The 24,006-nt window shown below is 57.0% G+C and overlaps 1 protein-coding gene across 2 annotated transcripts in view; it reads left to right on the top strand.

The window, feature by feature from the left end:
• Nucleotides 1–23,407, top strand: part of NALF2 (NALCN channel auxiliary factor 2) — a 30,020-nt gene extending 6,613 nt beyond the window's left edge. Inside the window, exons 2-4 of one of the 2 annotated variants that reach the window (XM_074915009.1) lie at nt 14,939–15,110; nt 15,636–16,356; nt 22,451–23,407. In XM_074915009.1, the coding sequence (XP_074771110.1) occupies nt 14,939–15,110; nt 15,636–16,075 (612 nt within the window). In that variant the 3' untranslated portion in view covers nt 16,076–16,356; nt 22,451–23,407. Of the gene's footprint in view, nt 1–14,938; nt 15,111–15,635; nt 16,357–22,108 lie in introns of both variants that reach the window. The other variant, XM_074915008.1, reaches the window with a different exon arrangement.
• The last annotated feature ends 599 nt before the right edge of the window (nt 23,408–24,006 follow it).

The raw sequence follows: 24,006 nt of genomic DNA, 5'->3' as shown, positions 1-24,006 counted from the left end.
TGCGCCCGCTGCCGCCGGCTGCCCGCCAGCCCGCGTTTGGCCCGGGGAGCGGGATGCGCGCGGGGCTTCGCCGCCGGGTGGGACGAGCTCCTCGGAGCAGCGAGCCGGGCTCCGGCGGCAGAGGAATCCTTCAGCATGGCGATGGCTCTGGGGAAAGCGTCGGGTGGCGGGTGAGCTCCGCAGCGGCGGCGGCAGAAGGTGTGACCTGGGGAAATGACACACGCGCAGCCCCCTCCTCGTTCCCTTTTTTTGCTGGACACATCCCGTGGTCACACGCTGCCTAAGGTGGCTCAGATCAGGGACAGGCTTACGATGCTGCTTTTCATACCAGCCATACGCTCTGTCCCCACGGACAAAGGGACCTGCCGGTGTCACCTGGGGGAGAGGAGGCCGCACTTCCCCCCAGCTGAGCACCGAGAGCTGGACGAGGATGCACACAGTGTCTGCTTGAACACAGGACATGCAGGACCTGCTCAGGCAAAGGCTTTCACGAGGTCCCTGTCCGGGGACAGGATTTTTTTGTACTGGGAAAGGAGCATTTTGTGTGCGGCGGGTGTCGTGCACAGCCTGGCCTCTCCAAGCCGCGGCAGGGACCAGGAGACAGCGGGTCTCCTCGAAACACCCCCACGGCCTGACCCCACACTGCCCCACAGGGTTTTTCCTCTGCTGCCCGGCTCCGGGCTGGGAGGCAGCAGGCGGGCAGGCGGCGGAGGCAGGAGCACAGGCTCTACCTGCCTGCCAGGGGCTATTCCCGCTGTCACCGGGATGCCATTAGGATGCGGCTCATGCCTGGCTCCTCGCAGAGGAAGCTCAGCTCCGCTGTCATTTGAAGGGCAATGACTCAGGGACAGCAAATCTGTGAATGAGACACGGAGGCCGCTTGGGCGAGAAGTAGCCATCTGTCCACGCTGCCTGCGGCCCCAGCTCCCGTGGGCAGAGTGGGCAGCTGCCTGCCCTGGGGAGCTCCACTGTTTCGGCCTCGGCTTTTGCTCTCAGCTTCTCTCCCAGCCTCGTTCCTGGGGTGTCGGAGCACTGGGTGCGCGCGCAGCCAGCGTGAGCTCCCCCAAACTCCGCTGGTGTGGCCCTTGTGTTAAAAAAGGCCACGTGAAACGGCATCACTTGGCAAGTTCTGGGCTCTCCAGAGCCCTGCCTGCGTGCGCGTCCTCCCGGTGCTCCTGGTCCTGGCTGGAGGAGGAGGAAACGCTGCCTGCCCTGCTCATCATTCCCTCGGGAGTAAAAGAGACACGTGTTTGGCATCTCGGCTGACATCTTATCTCTGCACAGCGGCTTCTGCAGCGCTTCTGGCGGATGGAGCCTGCGAGGGGAGCTCGAGGGGGGGCATGGGGGCTCTCCTGGCCAGGGCTGTGCATTTCCCCAGGACGAGGAGCCTGGTGCATCGGTCCCCAGCGCTCTCCACTGCAGGTTGTTGCGGAGGGAGAGGAGACGAGCAGAGATTTTCTCGGGATTTTCTGAGCAGACACAGTTTGGGAAGGGTGTGGGGGGCTGGCCAGCGTGGAGGGAGCAAGAGCTGCAGGTTTGTGTTTAATGTCGTGAGAGTGCAAAGTTCAGCGCCCTCCAGACAGGGCTCTCTCCCTGACCTGCTCCTGTTCTTGTGCCATCTTCCCTGGAGCTGGATGGTGGGGAGTAGGAGTAACCAAGAAGAAGGCTGTAGAAGGAGGCAAGTCCTCATGCTTGAGGATACAAAGTGACTACCGCCAGCCTGAGGTTAGGTGGGAGCTCTGCTCTGGATGGTTTATTCCTCATAACAGGGTCTCCAGCATCATCCCCAAAGCCCTTGGTTCTGGTGGCTGCTGGGGAGGGGTGGGGGCAGATCCCAGGGAAATCTCCTCATCCCACCCCAGACCCCTCCAGGAGAGCCTCCTCCACCTGCTTTCCCTAGAATTCCCATTCCAGCCCAGGGAAGCATCTCCAAGCTATGGTCTTCCCATGAGATGCTTCAGCTTCCAAGAAATGGCTTTTTCAAAAAAAGGGTAAAAAAAACCCAAAAAAACCCCAGAAAAACAACCTTTAACCAGAACATTCCTGGGCAGCCACGTTACCCCCCTCACCGGTCCGGCAGCTTGCCCGCTGCACAGACCTGCCTCTGCAATCCGGGGCAGAAGGTGCTCGTGGATGTGGGGAGAAATCCTCCCCCCCAGCCACCTCCTCCTCCTCCCCTGCGTGTCCGGGCTCCTTGAGCCCTGGCTGGGCAGGAGGGGCAGGCAGGCAGCCCTGGCTGAGCCCGTGGCGAGCAGGGGCGGGTGTTGGCGATGATTATTTCAGAAGCAGCAGCTGCTCTCACCCTGCCACGGGTGGGCTGGTGCTAAGGGCTCTGCAGCCCCCAGCGCGGGGAGAGGGGCTGTTTGGGTGTGCTGGTGCAGTTTGCGGAGCTCTCCGAGGGTATGTTTGAGATCCCCGCGCTCCCCACTCCCACCTCCATCTCTAAGGTCTCCGAGGTGTCCAGGCACCCCAATTGCTCGGCCTCAGGCTGCTGGGCAGGAGCAGGCACGGGTGGGAGAGGTGTTGCTGGGGCGGAGGAGCTCTGCGTGTTTCGCTGGCTGCCTCGTGTTGTCGGCGGGGAGGGTTTTTGCTCCTGGATGGGCTCTCCAGATCCTTATTTGATCCCTGGGGTTCTTCAGGGCACGGCTGCTAGCAGAAACGCCATCTGTAGAAATGCTGTTTGTCTCTGGCAATATTTTGTAACCTGTCCAGGGCATCCATCATCCCCCCACAGCCCGGCCCTGCTTCCCGCGGGACTGGCGAGGATTGGGAATCTCTGTATCTGGGGAGCACATCTTCCTGCCTGTGCAGGGGTGCTCATGCAGGCAGGACATGTGCAATGCCAAAGTCCTGTTGATTTTTGCTGCCTGCTGCTTAGTTTCTAGGGGAATTCACGGTGTGTGGTTTGGCTCTGCCTACCCCTAAGTTATTTGGCTCACTGCAACGGCCCCGCGAGGCCATTTCTCTTCCCTGCCCCGTGCCCACAAAGCCAACCTGCCCGCCGTCAGAGCTGGGAGACTTGGAGCGTCAGGCTCGTGGGAAATAAACCCGAGGAGGTGCTTGCAAAAACCGAGGTGTTTGGCTCAGCGCTGCTTATGAACTTTGCCCGGTGTTGCCCCCGTTAGCTCTGCGACGTGGCTGGCGAAGCAGTGTGCTGCGCACGTGTGCGAGAGCAGCGGTTTATTTGCCTCCTTGTGTTGCTGTTCCATCGTCGTTCATTGCTCTCCTGTTACAGTGAGATTGTGGGGGATCTGCAGGACAGAGGGCTGGCTTGGAGCACGGTCCTGGGGCAGAGATTTGCCCAGGGCACGGGGCAGCTCTCCGGACACTTTTTGCTCATGGAAACGCAGGGGAAGCAATTCCGCTCCGCAGAGGATAATTAACTTCACACCGTGCTCGGGAAGTTTGAGTCTCTGTGTGTTAGTGTTACCAAAGGTGCCGACCCCTTCGCTCGGCCCCTTGTCTTGCAGCACCCTGCCTACAACCTCCTGCCTTCCCTCCCGCACCCGTTCGCTCAGGGCGTGCCAGGGTGCCAGGCTCTGGGTGCTGGCTCTTTTCAAGGGTCTGACAGGCAGCAGCGGCCAGGGGGAGCCCCCGGGGCTTGCCCATATTTTGGCTCCTGGCCTGGGAGGGGAAGGTAGCCCATGGGTAGGGCTGGCCCAAGGGAATGGAGCAGACACGCAGCTGCCTTCGTGCTTTACAGAGAGGAGAGGGGAGCCCCAGCCTGGCCTGGGCTCGCTGGAGGGGAGAGCAGCAGGGATGGGGCTTCCCTGAGGAGCGTGTCCGTTGAGGCTCGCTTGCCTGCAGAGGAGTGATGCCAGCCGGGAGCAGCTGCCTGCTGCTCACCAGAGCTATCCTGGGTTTTTCCCCACCGCCCCAGGTGTGTTAAGGCCCCAGCTGGAAGAAAGCGGGAGATTTCTGCAAGTGGTGTTCAGCTGGGGATAAAAAAAGAGGCTCCAGCAATCAGATCTGACACAAGCCATGTCCAGTCCTTTTGTCTCCATCAGTAGAAGCTGCCAGGAGTGGTGATAAGCATCTAGGAAATCATATTTCGGTGCTTCTGCCTTTAGTTTAAGGGACCTCTGCACACAAGTTAAGTGTAAGAGGCCCTTGCAGCACCCAGCACTGGTGCCAGGGGCTGTGCCCCCCTCATTTGACCCCAAAAGGTGCCTGGGGCTGCCGAAGCGGGACGCTCCCATCTCCCTGCTGTTTGCTGCATGGGGGAGCTGGGACTTCGCTCCCCCCTTTCCATGAGGTGCCCCGAGTACAGTCGGGGGGTTGCCAGAGACCCTGAGCCACGTCGTGTTCCTGTTGGGATGAAACGGGACCTCGCGGGACGCTCTGCATCCTTCCAGCACTTCAGGGAGAACAAGAGGCTCCCAGCAGCGTGCAGGATCGGGCCCTTGCACGTGCACGGGGTGTGAGAGACACCCCCGTGTAGCCCAGGCTGGGCCGGGCACTCGCACCCCCCTGACAACGATGCTCCAGCCTCGCCGCTTCCTCGGGAGGTAAATGCACCCGACCCGCCAGAGAAACTTCTTCCTCGCCCCCATCAGCTGGTGGGTAATTTATGGCTCGTGGCACTGAAGTGTCTAGCCTTTATTTTTTTATATCCTATCTAATGTAACAGGATGTTCTCATTATCTGTATAAATGTTTAATCTGCTTTTGAATCCTGCTAAGCTCCTGGCTGCAGCAGTATCTAATGGGAGTGAATTCCTCAAGCGACGCTAATAGATCGCAGGGACCTGACTTTCCCTCTGTCCCAACTTGATTGTGTTCATCTTCAGCTTCATAACGCTCTTTAATTACTTTTTAACTAACCTGGCTGATAGACTAGGCTGCTAACTAACCCACTGGTTACCTGCAGCCTCACCGGGGGGACTACCACCCTCCAGCCTTCCCCAGCGCTCTGAAACCCCCAGGAATTATTTTCAGGATGCTGGTTAATGGTCTTCTGGATTCCCTCTCCCTGCGGCTCGGCTCTCAGGATGGGATGCTTCCCCCAGCCTGTCCACGTTGTCTCTATTTTACTTTTTTTTGTCGCTGAGCCATGGTTCAGTTAGAGCTGCTTAAAAGAAGTGCCGTGCTGGAGCTAAATGCTGCTCTCCCAGCCTCTGCTTGGCTTTTCCTTCCCTTCTGCTGCTCTTCTTTCTGCTTTCATCACCTCTTGGCGTTCGTTCTCTCTTTGGCCCGCTCTGCCAGGCAGGCCCATGGCTGGGGGGGCTGCTGAGGAGCTGTTACTGGGTTACCCCTGCAGCCAGCATCTGCGTCACTGGAGCTGCTCAAGCCTCCCGTGGCCTCAGGCTGGCTGCTCGGGGGACATTTCATTTCTCACTGTTGTCTTGTAACCCTTATGACAGAGTGTAGGTGGGTAAGTGGAGTCACTCAGCCTTTGTTACTGGGTTATTTAGGGGTTTTGTTGCTGCCTTGGCCCCCTCCTCGAGTGTATCCCACCCTCCCGAGCCTGCTCTGCTGGGGGCTGGCACAGGAATTCTCCCCACGCTGACAGGGCTCTGCCTCGTCTGCTTCCCGCCGGCTTTCCCCCAAAAACGTGTTGTGTCAGGAGCTTTGCTGGAGGCCGAAGGCTTAGCCCTCGGCACGGGGTGCCGAGCTCCTGGGCCCAGGTGTGCAAGGTGAGCTGGATGCTGGAGCCCTGGGGGGGCTCCGGGGACCTGCCAAGATGCGTCCCGGGGTGTTTTGGGGAGGGAGCACTGGGACAGCCCCGGCGAGCGATGGCTGGGTGACCGAGCTGTCCCCTCTCCCTGCTCTGCTGCGGCCGGTCTGGTTTGGTGTGTCTGGGCCGGGCCGTGCCCGTCTGCTTTGGCGTTCCCCACCCCTCGGCTGAGGCCGCGGTGCCTGTGCTGGTGTCCGGAGCCCTCGCGAGCTGGCAGGGTCGGGGCTCCGGGGAGGGGGAGCATGGCCAGGCCTCCCCCTCAGCCCCTTCCCCCTCGGGCCCTGGCCACGCGGCGTACAGGGGCGATGGAGAAGGACGAAGCCCTCCAGATGCCGAGGAGGAGCCGCTCGCTCCTTGGCCACCGGCGGTTTGTCCCAGCTCTCCCGGTGTCTGTCCCCTTCCCACGCATACCTTCACGCTCCCGTCCTGACCTCGCCTTCCCGGCGAGCTGGGCTTCTCCTCTCTAAACCCCAGCCAAAACCCTTCTTGAAAGGAGAGCATAAAGCAGCAGTCTGGATTTACTGTTGCCCCTCTCGCTCAGCGTGGGAGTGCCGGTCCTTTCTGCCTTGACTGTGCTCTCGGGCTTGTGTGCATCAGACATTTCTCAGGACAGAGACATTCTGCTGCTGGTGTTGTGCAGCCTGTAGCACAATGGGGCCCAGTCCTTCCTTCCAAGGCGCTTCCAGAAGGAGCAGGCTCCATGTGCATTTTGTTTGGATTCAATACATTTGTTTTACAGCAGCGCCTGCAGGCAGCCCACCAAGATTGGGGCCACATTGTACTAGACACTGTCCAAGCGCGGGTAGTCACTGCCAGAAGAAATCACAGGGCAAATAGAGGGGACAGACCCGGGGTGCGGGTTTGGAGGGGAGGGGGGCACTGAACATGGCACTGACCTCACGTAGGCTGGAGCGAGAGCTGGGGTCTGGGGGCAGCAGCAAGCAGAACGCTTCCGCCCCATCATCATCCTCCCTTGGAGGAAGGACGCCTCTGTCCCAAGGTGGAGTTGGATAATTAAACAAAAATATTGTTTTATGGGAATCGTGTTTTCCAGCAGTGATACAGTATTGAAAACCTACTGCAGCGGGCTGGGGGCCGCAGGGCTGGGTGCTGCTGGCGGGCAGCTGGGCCACGTCCAGGTCTCGCTGGCCACGGGGCCACCATGGCGAAGCTGCGCTGGCCACGGTGGGGGCTGCGGTGAGGGTCGGGGCTGCAGGCAGCGCTGGGCAGGGCGCGGGCAGCCGGAGGGCGCAGGGGAATGGCAGGACCTGCCACATGCAGGCACGCAGGTACCGGCTGTGGGAAGCGAGGGGGGTTGGCAGCAGGCACTGTCTCGCCGTCCGTCCAGCTGTGACGTTAATTAGTGTAATTATTTTTTGTCTTGCTTGCGGGGCGATAGATGCAGCCGCACGGCCGCGCCAGGATGTCTCCGAAGCCCAGTCCCGGTGGCCGTCACCGCTGTTCCCGGGGTCCCTTCCCGTGTGGGTACCAGCCACAATTTACGGGCTGTTCCTTCTGGGTTTGCTCCAAGGCCAGGGTTACATCTGCTGGGACGAGACCAGGCTTTTCCCTGGCCTCTGCCCACGGTTTCAAGGAGCAGATTAGCCAAGAAATGAGCCTGGCAATGGGGTGCCCATGGCCCGGCACACCGGCGGGTGCTGAAGGGGGTTGCAGGGGCAGGTTGAGGTGCTTGTTCCCCCGGGCTCTGCACCGGGTGTCCCCGGGGTGCGGGGAGGGCTACGCGATACCGTGGTGGGATTGTTACCTGGGTGTATCGGGCGCGCGGAGGTCATGCTTTTGTCTATTTTCTCTTGGTTTTGAAAGACGAGCGCTTAGGGAGTTGTGCGTGGCTCAGGCTTGTTTTGTGTACCTTGGCAGGGGGGTTGTTTTGGGGGTCTTCTTTTTTCTGTTATAAAAGAAGGGGTGTTCAGATCATCTCTTTAACCCAAGAACCAGGAATCAAAACTAAAGTGCTAAAAGCTACGAGCTGCTTCCTGAAGTCACTAAGGTGCTGTGAACAGGTAGCTCTGACTTCTGCTCCTTCTGGGTCATTTGGGAGTGACTTCACCAGTGAGGCCAGGGGAGGTGGGTGGGAAGCTGTTCCTGGGGAGCAGAGGGTGTTCCCCTGCCCAGGGCCCGGCACAGCCCCCCCCCCCCGCACCCATTCTGCTCCAGTCACAGTGCTGGGGTGACGACCGGGGTGCAAAGTGGCGTCACGCACGGCATGGCTGGGGGAAAATTAATGGGAAAACAAACCCCAGCGAGGGGTGGGCCGCGGGGGAGCTGAGATCCCACACGGGCAGGGGCTTTCCAGTGGTGTTGGAGGGGCTGAAGAGTCGGGCTGAGCCAGCGCTGAGGGATCTGGGGGAGTTGGGAACGGTCAGGGGGAGGGTCATGGTCGGGCTGGAGGAGCTGCAGGGGCTTTTCCAACCCGGATGGTTCTGGGATTCTGTGAACTCTGGCAAGCGGCTGGGGTTCACACCGGTGCTGTTCCTGGCACCCCCCGTGTGGCCAGCCCCGTTCCCACCGTCCCTGTCCCACGCCGTTCCCGCTGCTGGCAACCTCTGTGACGGTGCCCGGAGCCGCAGACGCTGACTCCCCTCCGTGCCCTCCGGTGTCAGGGTACAATGGGCAGCAGCGCCCCGGCCCTCGCCTCCCCCGGTTGTGAAACGGAGGATCCGCGGCTCCAGCGCTGTCATCGCCAGGCATAAGTCAACTTTATATTTAAAAAAAAAAAAAAAAAGTAGAAACAATTAAGAGAAATAATCGCACCCAGTTGTTGGGTTTTGGGGTTGAGTTGGCTCCCCCCCCCCCCCAAGCAGAGCATGTAAACGTGGCAAGGCGGGGATAACGCAGCTCCAGAACTATCGAAGAAGTTACCAAAAATCCAGCTGTTACAGATATGATGTTAGAACAGCCTATAGCAAGGCTAATTTAAAGAAAAAAGAAGCTGTTTAAAAAGCTTGACATTGTTAATGTCAGAATTGCAGGCGGCAGTAATTGAATACAATGGTAATTGGCCATTGCAGCTTGTGTTTGTGACTCCTGGCCGGCCATGGACGTTAGCATTCCCTTAATCCTCTGCTATCCAAGGGGGCTCTTCTCCCCCCCCGCGGCGTGTCCTGCTTCCCGCGCTGCATCCTGATGTGCCAGAGCTTGGAGAGGTGCCCGAGCGGCTCATTAGCAGTACTCATTTCCCTGTGTCCAAGATTAATGAGGCGCAGCCACTCCAGATGCTCATCTTGGGGCCGTGATGGAAATGTGAGTCCCAGGAACCGCTGCGGGAGGGGAGGGAGCAGCTCTTGTCCCTGGAGGGGGGTCTGGGAGGGGTTTCTCCTCTCACCTGGAAGCTGGTGGCCGGGCACACGCCGTGTCCCAACACAACGCAGGTGACCGGGGCGGTTTTGGGAGGAGGATTTTGGGGCCGGTTCCTTGGTGCTGAGGGGGGGCTGTTCTGAGGGAGCGGTGAGCTCGGTGGGTGCTCGTGTGTCGCCCCAGCCCCACACAGCTGCTCGTGGCCTCAGCAGCAGCAAAAAGGAGGAGGAGGAGAGTCGTGACGGCAGAGCCCAGCAGCTTCCAGCGCGAACCCCCAGCCGCCGGCCCGAGCACCCTCCTGGGTCTCCTTCCAGAGCTGACCCCAGCGCTTCCTCAGATTAGTCAGCAGAGCCCGATATTATGGCAATTAAATACAGCCCCGGGCAGCTTTGCCAAGCTATAAACTCGCACTGGGTTTCTCAAAGCATCCAATTTGCCTGCAGCCGGTGGAACGGCCGATTGCTGCCGGCCAGCAGCTCCGCTCTCCGGGGGCAGTCGGGTGGGTGAGCTCCCCAGCTCGCTCAGGCGTGAGCTCAGCAGAGGGCAAGCACCAAATCTTCGCTTTTCTGTGCAGAATGAGGTTATTTTGTAGGGGAAGGCTTCCCGCTTCCCTCTCTGCCCCCGTTATCCTCCTCCCTCTCCAGTCTACAAATCCCTGTTCCAGACAAGCGGGTGCTGGGCGCAGGGGAAACATAATGGGATAACAACGGCTCGTTGTGTTAATTACAGCTGGTCCCAGTGGCATCCAGACTATCCCAAGCACTGCATCCTCCGCAAAGGTGTTACATCCCAGGGTGCTGCGCCGTCCCTGCCCCTTGGTCCTCCCAAAATTTAGCTGGGGTGGTTCGACAGGCACTGCCCGTGTTTACAAAATACTGTCAGCAACTGGATTGGCATTGGAATGGCAAAATTATTTTTTAAAAACGAGTGTGTTACTTTGTGCAGAAATACTATGAACGCAGTAGGACTCTGGAAAAGCTGTTTGTTGGGGGATGTTGTCCTGGTACGGACAGCAGGCAGTGGGAGAAGCGCAGGCAGCGAGGAACTCCCTTTGACACAGAAGTGCCTGCGAAAGGGCCGTCCCTTTCAGATATCGGTGGGAGTGTGAGCAGACAGGTAGCTTAATCAGATAGCCTTTGGAAATCCGGTTAATTTCATTTATTTTGAATATCTTTTATGAGGGGGTATCTCGGTACACCTGCAAAATTCAGATGCAGATAGATGGCCTGGCCTCCTCCGCACATATAAATTGGGTGTTTGAAGTTGGCCCCTTTCCTAGGCAGCAAAACTTGTGCTTTCTCAGAGTCATCTAGCCAGTCCTCTGAGCTAAAAATGCAGGAAGAGGGCACCAAAATAGAGCTTTTTGGAGTTCAGGTCACTTATATTTACTTGGCCTGGAGATCAGCCAAAAGCAAAAACAGAATGGAAGAAACGCTGATTGCAACAAAACTCTCTTCCTGAAGAAAGCATAAAGGGCAGGGATGGAAAACAGCGAGCTTTCCCCGTTGATTTCAGCAGAGAATAAATTTCTTCCTGTCCTAAATTCTCACACATCCCTTGTGACGGCAGGAGAAAGCAGGTTGCGTGGGGTAAGCTCGGAGATCTCGAAAGCTGTTGAAAAACCAAAGTCGTGAGGCTGCTGCTTGAGCATCCCGGGGAGTTTGGTCCTTGCCTGATCCCCGCAGATGCACAGCGGGAGGATGCTGGTGTCTCCCAGAGATCTGCCCCGCATCTCCGCCAGATCCGGGTCTTTGCTGTCTTTATTTTTGAGCAGACACAGGCAGTTTCCATCACGCAGGGACGCCGTGGACCTGCAGGCGAGGGCCAGTTGGTCCCGGGACAACCGCACGGCTTTGCTCTGGGCAGGTGCATGGTGCATGCCCTGGAAGGGGCAGGGAAAAGGGAAAACGCCCGGGAAATCCTGGCGCCTGGTCGCGGTTTCTGGGTGAGAGCCCCTCCTCTGCTGAGGTATCACCAGCTCTTCGTGGCGTTTCACTCGGTATTTTCATTAAATCCACATGAATGTTGTTGTCTGAGACCCCCAACCCTCCACCACACTTCCCTGATAGGAATTAACAGAAGCATTTTAGGGGCAAAACGCGCAGGTCGGTGCAGAGCCTGCGTGTGCAGGCTGCGTTTCCGCGGGAGAGCGGGATGAGCCCCCGCTCCTTCCTCCCAAGCTCTCAGGATTCTCCTGGGTTTCTTCAGCCCGGAGTCAGGGCTGGGCTGGGGCAGGTGACAGCCCCCGTCCCCAGGCAGGGGACCTGGCGTAGCATCCCCCCCTCCCTCCCCATGTGTCCCTGGGCAGGAGCTGTGAATGCAACGGGGGGTCTGGGAGCAGCGCGGGGGAGAGTCGGAGATGATTGAAGGGCTGGGAGGGAGACTTGGAGGAAATGTGAGAGAGTAAATCAGTCGAGCTTGCCTAAGTTATGACTAAATGGGGAGCATGATACATCTGCAAATATTAGAAATGTGTAAACAGAGAGGAGAGAGAGGGATGGTTTATGGAATGATTGAAGGGAATGAACTTTTGGATGGAAAAATGTAGGTCAAGTATGAAGGAAAACTTGTAGGCAGTGAGATAAGTGCTTTCAGCGGTAAAACAACCTCCTCGGGAAAGGCGGGGAAGCCCCATTGGTGGAGTTGTCTAACGCGCAGCCCAGATGGGGGCCTGGAAAACGGGCTGAGCCGGGGGATGTGTCCCGTGGGCGCTGGCAGACGGGGCCGGGCAGGCGGCGCTGGGCTTCGGGCAGGTCCCCGGGGGCTGCAGGGTGGGGGCACGGGCGACCTTGTCCCTTACATGGCTTGTGGTGGCCCCTGGACCAGCGCACGGTCTCTTTTGTCGTCCCATCTTCAGCCTCAGCAGGGACCCGCCCCGGGCAGCGCCTTGGCTGCCGATCCCGTTGCAGATTTGTTCCTTTTCCCGTTCGTGGCTCATTTAAATTGGCAGGCTGTTTGTGGTGTCGTTAATGCATCCAGTTTTTAATCCTGAAAACTTTATGAGTTTGGGGAGAATTCATCCCACCCAACTTCAGGCATTTATAATCCCGGCAGCCAGTCGACGCCGGCTGTCAGAAATCCTCCACGGGCAGCAGGGAAGGAGCAGCACCTCCAGCCCCCTCGCTGCTGGGTGCTCAGGGTACTCGCTGCTTCGGAGGGTTGCGTTGTTCTCAGGGTGCCTGTGAAGGCAGCCCAAATAACTAACAATTAAAATAATAATCCATTTTTAGAATACTGAAATTGAGGAAGTTTACACAGCGCTGAGAGGGATCTGGGGGAGTTGGGAAGGGTCAGGGTGAGGTTCATGGTTGGACTGGAGGAGCTTCAAGGGCTTTCCCAACCCAGATGATTCTGGGATTCTGTGAAGTTCGCTCCGCCCCAAATGCCTTAAATCTCCAATAGACCTAAAAACTCTTTGGAAAACATGTTTTACGCAATTTCCATGGGAGTGATTGCTGGGGGCAGGTCTGCCCACTGCCTGCTGGGATGTAATGGGATGCCCGTGCTCTCTTAATGGGGAGAAGGGGGAGGCATCGCCTTCAGCTGGGCAGCCTGGAGCCCTGCCTGCGGGGAGCCCCTGCCTGCAGGGTGGCTGCCTGCTCTCCTGGGGCTGCAGGACTTGGTTGCCATCTTCAGAAGGTCCCTCCCAGAGGCATCCCACCTTTCAGGCTCTCGTGTCGGGTGTCTTGGCAGCTCTTTGAGGCAGGGACCTCTCTGGTTTGCTCCAGATGACCTGTGTGTCTGGAGTCGTGTGTAAATGACGGCGGCATGTCGAGGCAGGGACTCACCGCGTCCCCGGGCTGCAGTAAGGATGCGTCTGTCGGTGGGTGGTTTGAAGGCCATTTTGTACCTTCGGGTTCTCCGTCCTATCTAGAAGGTGCCGGTGTCCACGGTCCCGTGGGGAGCACAGAGAGCTGCTGCTTTCCTGCAGGAGGAAAGCTCATCGTGTCTGCGCCACACCGCCGAGGGGTCCTTCTGTGTCCTCCTCGCTGTCCCACCGCCCTCCTGCTCCCGACACTGTCCCCGAGGCTGGTGGGGAGGACACCAGGCTGTGGCATCTCCGGAGTGGGGACTGTGCTCACCCTGCCTGCCTCCCTTCCTCCTCCTCCTCGGCCCACGGGGAGTCGGCGTGGGCAGACGCAGACCCAGACCTCAGAGCTCTCCTTCCCGGTTGCGTCCTCGCAGCCTGATTGCGGAGTCAGTCCCTTCTCTGGAGCCGTTCCACGTTGTCTAAGTAATTAAGATCCAATGGGTCAGGGAGAAAAAGCAGGACCGCAGCTGAATTTCCCACATCTCAGCTGAAAGCCCTGACCACAGGGCTATTGACTGCTCTGAAAGGCTTGCTCCATAGATTGTGTCCTGGTCCTGATTAAACTTTTTGTGATGAAAGTTTCACCAAAACTAACATACTTCCATGAAAATTCTGGTTTTCATGATTTGGCATTTTCCAGGGGAAAAAAAACAAAACAAAAACTAAAACAACGTGCCAAGAATTTCCCAACCAGCTTTAATCCTGAGACACTACCATGGGCCAAACAAACGATGATAAGGATCTATGGAAACATGGGGAAACAAAGAAGTGATGTTTTTAAAGCCTCCAGAAAATAAAAATGCAGCTGGAAGGAGGAGCACGGGGTTTTCTCCAAGCACGCCGAGGAGGGAAATTCATTCCCTTTGAATCACGGGGAGTCCTTTCTAGTTGATTTCAAAGGAAGTTGGCTGTGGTCGTTAACATGACCTTAACTAGTGCCTAGATATATTCACAGATGAGCTGGAAGCTGCTCTTCCCAGCAGTGTCACGGGTTGCTCGCAGCCTGCGGAAGGGCTGCTTGCCGTGAGAAATGAGAGATCGCCCTCCTTTTTACAGCGAGTGAAGACAAAAATTTCCCCCCATGCCTGAAGCTTGAGAGATAAGGGGGGATGTGGGAGATACGGTCTTAACCAAAGCCATCTGGGCTGTGCCCGGGCAGCTGCGATGGGCACGAAGGCACAGGGGGGTGGAGGAAGAGCTGGGTTTGGCTGAGGAAGGTCATCTCGCTCGGCTGCAGAGCAAAGCCACGTTCCCTCCCCGGCTTGTGGGTGGCCGTGGACACGAGGGAGGGGGACAGGGGACTGGCCAGGCTGGAGAGAAAGGTGCTGTGGCCCAGCCTTGCACCCGCAGGTGAACCCCCAGGTTGCTTTTGCTTCTGGAAATGTCGCCGAGTGCTCTTTGGTACAGCCCAGTGTCAGAATAGGTCTGTAAAACAAACGTGTTCCCCCAAGGTCTGCCCGTTTGAGCCGAAAAAAACGGCACAGTGAAAAGTGCCACATTTCTGTGAATCTCCCCCAGAAGCACGTCGATGGGTGGGGAAGGTGAGGAAGGTGTTATTTGGTGGCAGAGAAGGATGAGCCTGAGGCTGCCACGTCCTGGCGGCGCCCACATGCTTCTGGTCACCAACTCTTCTGGCAAGCAGAGAACTTTGGAAATTCCAATAAAAATCAGCCCACGGTCTCTTTTGCTGTGCTGTGTTCAGAGTCAGCAGGGACCAAAATGCTTTAGAGGAGGCATAAAGCCCTACCCCACCCCGGGAGAGCGGCGGCGTGGCTTGGGGAGGAGGAGGAGGATGCTCTGGGACTGGGGATAAGCGGCTCTTGAATTTCTGAGGTGATGGGCCGAGCCCTCGAACCGCCGGTCTTGGCAGAGCCACCGTGTTTGTCTGTACGGGACGTTACTCCCTGCGGTTAATTCTCTTTATTTTTGTGGTGGATTTAGTTTGTGAGGTGAGTTCCACGCTCCCGACGCCTTCAGCTGTTTATTTGAACCAGTCGGTGAGTTCGGTGAGCGAGCCTGGTGGTTGCTGACCTGAGCTGAGAGTTCTCCCTCCCCTTTTTACCCCACGTTTCTGCTGTGCTTCGGCTACCCCGGTGTTTGGGGAGGTGACGCGTCCCTCTCGGTGGCTTCCCTTAGGCTGTCTACAAGGCCTGGCTGTGCTCCGAGTATTTCAACGTGACCCAACAACAGTGCCGACACCGGATCCCATGCAAGCAATACTGCCTGGAGGTGCAGACCAGGTGCCCGTTTGTGTTACCGGACAATGACGAGCTGATCTATGGAGGTTTGCCTGGCTTCATCTGTACGGGTAAGGAGGTCCGGGGAGTGGGGTCGGGCTCCTGCAAGCCCCGGGGGGGGATGGAGGGCCGGGGCAGGGGTGGGTGCTGATGAGCCCCGTCGCACTCGGCGAGCCCACGCCCCCGATTTGGGAGGGTTTTTCGGGGAGGAGGTTTTTTGCGGCGTGGAAACGCGGGGAGTGCTGCTGGAACGCAGCCTCATCTCCGGGGGTGAGGGGTAAGTGGCTAGCGGGAGCGGGAAATGAAAGCCCCTGACTGAAAGCTGAAGCACAAAAAGGGCTGAAGGTGGCTGGATAAAGCAGGGCCCGGGCGTCCTGATTAAAGCAGCGTTTGGGGCGTCCTGAGCGTGCCCCAGGGCTGCAGACTCTGCTTGCAAGTCTCTGCGGGCTCGCAGCCCTGTCAAGGGCCAGTGCCGGGGGGTCTCTGGGTGCCCCGTTTCTCGGGTCCTGCCCATCACGTGGCGCAGGCACCGGGGGCCGGCTTCCTCCAAGTCTCCCGCTTACCTCCCCTCCTCTTCCTCCGCTTCCTTCCCGCAGGGCTGCTGGAGAACCAGCTGCCCGACGAGGAGGCCAAGTGCTGCGAGGTGCAATGGGACTCCTGCGACCACCCCCCGGACAGCAACGACAACACATCCCCCAAATCCACAGCGTCAGAGTCGCTCCATTTCCACCGCCACGACCCCCACCTCCATCACCAGCGGCAGAACCACTACCACCTCTACCACCACCACCACCACCACCACCAGTACCACCAGTACCACCAGCCCCGCTCCCCATCCTTGCTGCCGGTCTCCGCGGGGTCTCGCCTCGGCGGCAGCACCAGGATCAGACTCTGCGTGCTGGTCCTGATGCTTCTCCACACCATGGTGTCCTTCTCCAGCGTGCACAGCGGCGGCGGTGGCGGCGGGGCGGCCAGCGGAGGGCTCAGTCTGGAGGCCCTGCCCGCCTTGGAGGAGAGTGTGGCGCGGGACGAGTGACGCGGAGGGGAAAGCCGACCTCCGAGAAGAACGCCAGATCTTTTTTCCACTAAGGGGGGCACATGCTATTCCTCCAATGGGAGGCACGGGATTGGGGGTGACGTGCACCGCACACACACCCCCGCACATCCCCCCAAGAGCCGCTCGCCGCGGGGCATCCCCGTGATGAAGAGTCTCTCTAACGCGCACAGGGCTGCGGCACTCGGCTTTGAGAAGGGTTCGGTCAGTAGCAGCCGGGCAGCGCCGCGTGCCCGGCCTCGCCGAGGTGCCGGCGCAGGAAGGTACGGCACGGGGACGGGGTGGGGAGTGGAGGGGAGGGGGTCCCTTCGGAAAGAGGTGTCCCCGTGGGACCGCCACGCATCTCCCGGACGCCTCGGGGTTTGACAGTCAGCCCGGCCCCCGTTCCTTTTCCTCCTCGGTCTGTACGTCCCGCAGGGGCAGGCGGGCAGAGAGGCAGCACCTCTTGGCACGGCCTTGCCCCCTCCTCCAGCTTCTGTCCTGGGGGAAAATCCCACCAACTCAAGGCAGACCCGTCCTCGTGGGGGTAGCATCCTCGGCGTGGCTTTCCCCTTGCTGACGGGCTGTGGGGGACAGGAGCGGGACGCTGTCCTGCTACACTGTGGTACTACTCGGGGTTTGTCTCCTTACGTCCCCAACCCGCTCCTCCAGCTTTGCCTCTCCAGCTCCTCTGCGCGAGGCGGTGGAGAGGGAAGACGGAGGCGTGGAGCAGGAGACAACATCCCCAGCGTTCCCGCTCTGCCAAGTGTCCTGATGATTTGGTTTAATTAACCTTTTTATTTGGGGCCTTCTTTCCTGCCGGGAGCGGCTGGTTTCCAAGAGGAGTTGGGGAGGTGCAGCTCCAGCAGGGCGCAGGCTGAGCGAGGGAGCGGGACGGCGCATGGTGACAGCTGGACGCAGGGCGTTGGGAGGCGTCCGTCCTTCCACGCTTCCCAGCTACAAATCATCGGCTGGGTGGCAGAAGGACTGGCCAAAAGGGCTGGAGAAATCTGCCTTGTAGGGAGAGTCTCCCACACAAAGAAGAGGCGCTAATAAAGCCCAGCTGGGGAAGAGAGTTTTTTGTGAACACTTTCCATCCACGCATGCCCCCCAGATCAGAAAATTTCTCAGAGCCCAGCTGGGACAGCTGGACTCGGCCGGGCAAGGTGCTGGCTGGTGCAGCCTCATTTGGCTCACTTGGTTGTTTGTTGTTTTTTTTTAAACCTGAGCTCAGCGTATCCAAGGATTCAGCCCCAAACAGACACCAGGTCCCGCTTCCCCAGAAAACTCCCCAGGAGGTGCGTGGGGGACGGCGCTGCGCCGCAGGGCCAGGCACCGGAGGCGAGAAAGTTCATTCTGGGTGTGGGCGAGGGGACGGAGGAGGGTGCGTTTTAGCACAAGTCAGGTGCAGAATGTCCTGGTGGCCACACGGCCGTGAAGCTGCTCATTGCCCGCAGGGGACATGTGATGGGCTCTCTGGTCGGTGGCAGAGCCCAGGGTGGGAGGCGGGGATGGAGCAGGAGGAACGTCCTGCTGCATCTCAGACCCATCCCAGATCCCCGTGAGGGCCCGAGAAGTCACAGAGTTGAGGACTGTAACGAGTTTTGTGGTTTCCAGTTGGTTGAGGCGAAGCAAAACCGAGCAGAGCCCCATGAGCAAAGCTACTTCCTACCCGGCTGGAAGAAGGAAGTACCGGGTATCTCGTGGGAAGGACAGGTTTCCTGACGTTTCCAGCCCATTTCCAGACCAAAGAGGCTCTGAGAAGCAGCTGAATGTTTGACTTCTGCTTTGACTTGAATCTCAGAGCTTTGGGGTGATGTTTACACATTATCAGTTGCCTGTAACCAAAGTCCCGCAGATACAGAGCCTGTGAACCTGCTGTCCCTTGGTTATCGGGCTAGGAGAGGCGATGTTCATGGAGGGTGCAGAGTGTTTCCTGAGCAGATTTCCTTGCTGTTGCTACCCAGAAGATGTAGGACAATTCTCATTTGACCTATTCCTCACACCATCCGTATCTTTTCAATCTAGTTTACACCAGTCTGAGAACTTGGATGTGCAACAGTTCAGCAAATAGGGATCTGGCTTCTCTGTGAGCAACGAGTTGGGGAGCTGCTGGGCAACGAGTTGGGGAGCTGCTCTGATGACTGGCAAAAGCGTAGAGCCAGGCCGAGGGAGGGAGCGCCATCCTGGGCCTGCCTCGAGACAGCCGGATCCAGCTCGCTCTTAAGGAAATTAGATTTTTCATGTACTGCCAAGAGTTAAGCTAATTCCAGGCGCCTCTCTCCGAGATAGGCTGCATCCAATCTTTGAACGACTCATCTAGAGAGAGAAGAATAGTCCAGTGTGGTGCGTCAGCCAGCGGCCCTGAGTCACCGGCCCTCCTCATTGTCTGCTGGTGTGACACTGAGCAGCGCCCGAGCCTGCGGTGGGACGGGCTCGCTCTTCCGCAGGCGAATCCTGGGCAGAGACCCTTCCCGAGGGCTGTGGGCCCTCCTGCTCCGCCGCCGAGCCGAGCCACAGCCCGGCACGTCTGTGTCGGCTCAGGCGGGCTCTGGTGGCAGCGAGCACGGAGGTTTTGGGATGGGCGATTTCTACGGAGCTGCGGGAGCAAGGTCAAATAGCCCCAAGTTATCGTCAGGGACTAGGGGAGGCTGGTGGGGCTTTGCTGGGATGACCTGTGACAAATGGCTTCACCTTCCACGGCTTCATGTCGGGAGGCGGGGAGCCGGCGCCGCGTCCCGGTGGATCCCAAAGCTGAGCCGTTTCGGAAACGGGGTCTCGAGCGCGGTTACAGAGGGGAGGTGGTTGCGAGCACCGGGGAGCGAGGAGGCGTCACAGGGCTGTCGTGCCGTAGCCAGAGGAGATCCTCACGTTTTCCAGGCCGTCCCTTCCCAGGAGGCGTTCACAGGAGGGCAGGAGGCGGGCGGGCCGCGGGCAGGGGGAGCGCGCGGAGTGCGGAGCCAGCGCGGGGCTGGGATTTTACCTAGTGTGACTGGAAGGAAAGTGCTGAGTCTTCACAGACCAAGGCTTTTGGAAGGAGTTCTTTTATTTAGCGAGTCTGGGCTGCTGTCAATAAGTTCTGTGGTTTTAGGGCACCATATGCTGTATTCAACACTTTGCCAATCTCGTTAAATGAATCCAGACTAGGCTGTTCACAGAACAGGACGGAGCAGCTGGAAGCGGTGGATGTCGCAGTCCATCATTATAAGGCCGTCGGATAAAAATCTTCTCTTTGGTCTGACATTACAACCTTAATAATCCTCCATCCATATTAGCTTTCTCTTTGCTATAAAAGAGAAAAGCCCAGAAAGGAGACGTTAACATTGTCTCAGTTAATACCACTGACATTAGTTTTATTAAAACATGGAGGGAACATGGCTGGGAGAAGGAGAGAAAGGGTTTCTTTGCCCCGTGCATGCAGGTACACCCCAGCCCACACCAGGAGCCCTTTGCGCTCCCGCAGCCACCTGGGACCTTAAAAAACACCTTGAAAAAACAGGAATTTATCCTGCGGGGAATTTAAACCCAAGGGGCTTTCTCCTTTTTGGTCCAATGATTTGATTTCTTCTCCCCAAAGAAAGTGCCACGCATGGGGATTAATATGTAAAACTCAACTTTTTTTTTTTTTTTTTTCAGTGGGTAAACCTCTCTCTGCTCGGGGAGAGGTGCCCTTTGGTGATTCCTCCTTGGCCAGAGGCTTCCTCAGCCCCATGGCGCTGGGGGAGCCGAGGGGTGATGCTGCTCCGCGGGGTCCGGGTGTGGGCAGGGGAGCGGGCAGAGCAGGCAGGGCTGCTGGAGGAAAGGTAGCGGGGTCCTGCCCGGCTGGAGCGTTAGTCTTGGGTTTTGCACTTTAATGTTACTGCCAGTTGTACAAATTAATTAAAAATAACTGAAGAAAAATCCCAAAGAAAGGCCCTGATTCCTCTGGTGAAGATTAATCATTAGTTGAGCCTTTTTCTTATGAAAATACAGATCCATGGTAGCCCCAGGCAAAAGATTCCCAGGGAGAGCCCTCACCATTCGTGCTCTGAGTTAGGGAAATCGCTTTGAAAGCATCTGACAACTAAAGCAGAACATGTTGAGTAACTTGGCAACACTCAGAAAACATCTTGAAATGGTTTTTGTTCAACACATTTTGCTTTGCTTCAATAGGAGATGTCAGGGCAGTTCATTCACTGCCACTCAGGACTGCAGGCAACGCTGGGAGACGGTTCCTCTGCCCACGTTTAAAAAAAGAAAAAAGAAAATCCCCGATATGCGCTGCTCCTGGGGCAGGATCCTCCTTGGCGATGCGATGGAGGTTCCCCTCGCCGCGCTCCGCGGGGCCCTCCTGGAGGGCGAGGTCTCCCCGCGCCGCGCTGGCAGGGGAGGTGGGTGATTTACGGAGCTGCCGGTGGGACGGGGGGGGTCCCCCCCGACCCCGCCCTGCCTTGTGCTGAGCCTTGAGATTGAAGGCTCTGCCCTCAAAAAGTCATGCAGCAGCTTGTGATAAATTATAATATGATACCTCGCTACCACCCCGGAAAGAAATGCCTATAGAAACGGGTAGAGACAAACATACTCGGATTCTGTGAAAATCCCTGTTAAAATCTGCACGATGTGCCAGACAGTTTTGTTTATGGACTTTTTGAGCTGCCCTGTGGGTATAAATCTCTCTGAAAGGATCCGTCAGAGGTTAGGAAGGGCAGTGTCTAATGTTGAGGCAGGATGTTACTAACCAGCCACTTCAGGCCATGCAACAGTCGCTCCTTGGGCACCCCAGCGAGCGACCGAGCTCCCCCCATTCCAGAACCCCGTGATCACCCCTTCTCCCCCAGAAGGAGCCTCTTTAGAGCTCCTGGGGTGAGGGGGCTGCCCAGGTCCAAGCATCATTTAGTTTTATTTCAAGAGTGACGGTTTTCAGCAGCTCTTTTTGGGTGGTTTTGGTCCATACAGCTCTTGGGGTGACTGCTTCCAGTCCTCGCTGCAGGGAGGGGAATGGGGAAGCCAAACCCGCTCTGCTCGTCCTCTGAGTGCCAGGAGTCAGCCCCCAAGTCTGGAAAATCCCAGCAGTTTCCATCATTCCCACAGCCCCGTCTCGAACGAATGATGCCAGCACCAACCATCCTCCCCCCGGCTGAGCAGAGACGAGCATCCTCCCCAAAAATAGGGCTCCCAAAAATGGGCTTCGCTCCACCACCCTCGGGCTGGTCCTTGGAGGAAAGGGCAGGAGGGGGGGGTCCCACACGTGGCTGTGCAGGACCTGCAGCTGCTCCCCACACCCTGCCCCAGCTGTGGGCAGGGGGGATGTTGGTCCCGCCGGGGTGTCGGGGAAGGAGGGTTTTACCCCCACAGCCCAGACCCTGCGAGGGAGGTCAGCGGCGGCGGCTGCTGCGGGGCGGTTTCCAAAGGGACCTTCAGTTCTGCCCCTTCTGGGACAAAGGGAGCAAAGGAAATGCTGCGGCCATACTCAAAGGATAAATGATTTGCCAATAAGGACCATAAAAAAAAAAATTAAAATAACTCCTTTTAAAAGTTGCTGGGATTTTCTCAAAAGCTCGCAGCCCCTGCTCGCAGGACTGGGTGTTCGTGGGCAGGAGATGAGTTACAGCCACCGTCGTTCCTCCAGCTGCCTTTCCTAGGCTGCCTATCTAGTACTTTTGTTCGAAACAAGGTCAGAAGCGGTTTTCAGTCTCGTTAGCATTTTATGATGATCCTTTTTCAGCCCAGAAAGTCGACAGCTTCGTTTGTTGTAAACTGAAACTCAAAAAAAAAAAAAAAAAAAATTAGGTTTGGCTTATGAAATTTGGGTTTGGTTTTACCATTTTTAAACGTATTTGGGAACTGTGCGTGCTTGAGTTGCAAAACAAAAAGACATTTCAAGCCAGACAGTTATTTTATTTTGAAACTTGTCAAAACAAGCCATATTGATAATTATGACCAATTTTTTTTCAAATTGAGAAATGTATCAAGAACAGCCCTTTCCCACAAAACCTTTCATTTTCAAAAAATAAAATGCAAAAAAAAAAATCAATCACACTTTTTCTGCTCGCACAGTTGGAACTGGTGGCAGCGGATCCGGAGAGAATAGCAATTTGTAAGGAATTCCAACCAGCTCTACTTAAAATAGCATCCAGCCAGTTTCTTGGGGGCAGCAGGCTGAGCGGCTCCATGGCGAAAGCGAACTGGAGAGTTGCCCCTCGTACCGGGAGGGTTCCAGTCTGGAATAACGCACCTTGGGGAGCGCACGGGCACGTTCGCCCCCCTGGGAATTTGCTGCTGAGGTGCTGCTGCCCGGGAGGAAGAGTCCCTCCTCTCGGAGCTCGGCCGGCGGTGGATGCCCCCAGCCATCCCTCTAACCAAGCTCTGTTTTCTTTTCCAAACCAAACCCGAGTCCAGCTTTTAAGCCTCCGATCCTTTCAGACGTCACGGTTACGGGATGCCTTCAGAAGCAGAGATGCTCCCGTAGGATCGGGGGAGTTTAAATCGGGAAGGAACTCGATGCGCTGCTCCGGCCGGGATTGCCACAAAGCGAGAAAAGCAAACGCCGCGGTTCAACCGGAGCCGGTTTACGGGAGAGACTTGAGAGAGAGCCTCAGAGAAAGCGTCCTTGCCCTCTTGCCCTTCTCCAGCTCCGAGCGCAGGAGGTGCCCGTCCCGGCAGCCCAGCCAGGCCTCAGCCCCTCGGCTGCCAGCGAGGGCCGGCTTGGGGGGTCTAGGGGGGGCCTGGGGGGGACCTCGGCAGGGCCCGGGATGGCTTTGCCTGTGTGTGTGCGACCGGGCTGCTTGTGACCGAACCCTTCTCAAGTGCTTGTGAAACGTCGGTGGTTACAGAGCTCAGACCTACAATAAAAGGTCCTTTTACAGTACGTGGTGGCGAGGTGAAAAAAAAAAAACCAACAACAAAACAAACCATACTGCTGAAGTCAAAATATTCTTTCTAATCCCCCTGCCCGGTTTCTCTTTCTTTCCAGCTTTCGTCCTCTGCCTCCCGGACCCTCCCTCTCTGTTCCCACCCCCCTTCTGTTTCTCTTTCTCCCCTCTGTCATAAGAAAGTGACTGTGTCCTCGAGGGGACAGTTTTCTTATGCCATTTTATACACTGTGCTTCATGTTTAGAACTTTTTTGCACTAGTTCCTATTACATTTATTTTCCAAAATGGTTTGACAGAAAACAAAGAAAAAAAAACAACAAAAACACAAACCCATGCTATAATTCAGTTGTATTAAAAATATTATCCTACTACTCTCTGTGTTCAATAGTCTCTGTACCTGTAATGCTTTCAGTTCTGTTGTATTTTGGGGCAGAGGTTTTCTCCGCTCCTTGTTTAACCCAGTAAAGAAATAAAATGTTAAGAATTGATGATAACTTCCTCCTCCCTTTCTCTGCGGTTTAATTTGGGCCGTGTAGGTCCCGGCGTGCTGCTCGCTGTCCGGGGAGACGTGGGGGGACAGGCTGCCAGCCCCTGCTCCCCACCAGATCCTGCCCTGCAAACTCGCTCTGTCTGTCCTACGGGTGTTTTTTTCCTGCAAAATCCAATCTCAGATGGAGGACAGAAGAGGCAGAATGGAGGGACAATAACCCTGCCTTACTGAATTTGATTTCGTAACCTTTCTTTATATTCTTTTGTTTCTTGCCTTCACATTTCTTGCCATGGGGCTCACCTCAGAACAATAGGGGCAAAGACTGTCACCAAGAGATTCATCAGAGAATAATGACTCAACCAGGGTATCCAAATTTTGCCCAGCTGAAGTCCACACCCACATATAATCTGGAATTAATTCATCTGGACAACAGATCTCGGCATGCAACAGAGCTAGGACACTCCGCTCCAAATTGAATGCTGCATGCTAGGCTGCAAAAGGCCATGTCGTAAAACTCTGAAGTTACACTTTGGCCATTCCTCCCCCGAGCTGAAAAATCTCCCTTTGGAAAGAAGATGAGGAAGAAAAAAAA

The sequence above is a fragment of the Athene noctua genome, chromosome 11 (genome assembly GCF_965140245.1).
Source record: "Athene noctua chromosome 11, bAthNoc1.hap1.1, whole genome shotgun sequence".
Lineage (NCBI taxonomy): Eukaryota > Metazoa > Chordata > Aves > Strigiformes > Strigidae > Athene > Athene noctua.
This window is presented reverse-complemented; position numbering and strand designations above follow the sequence as displayed.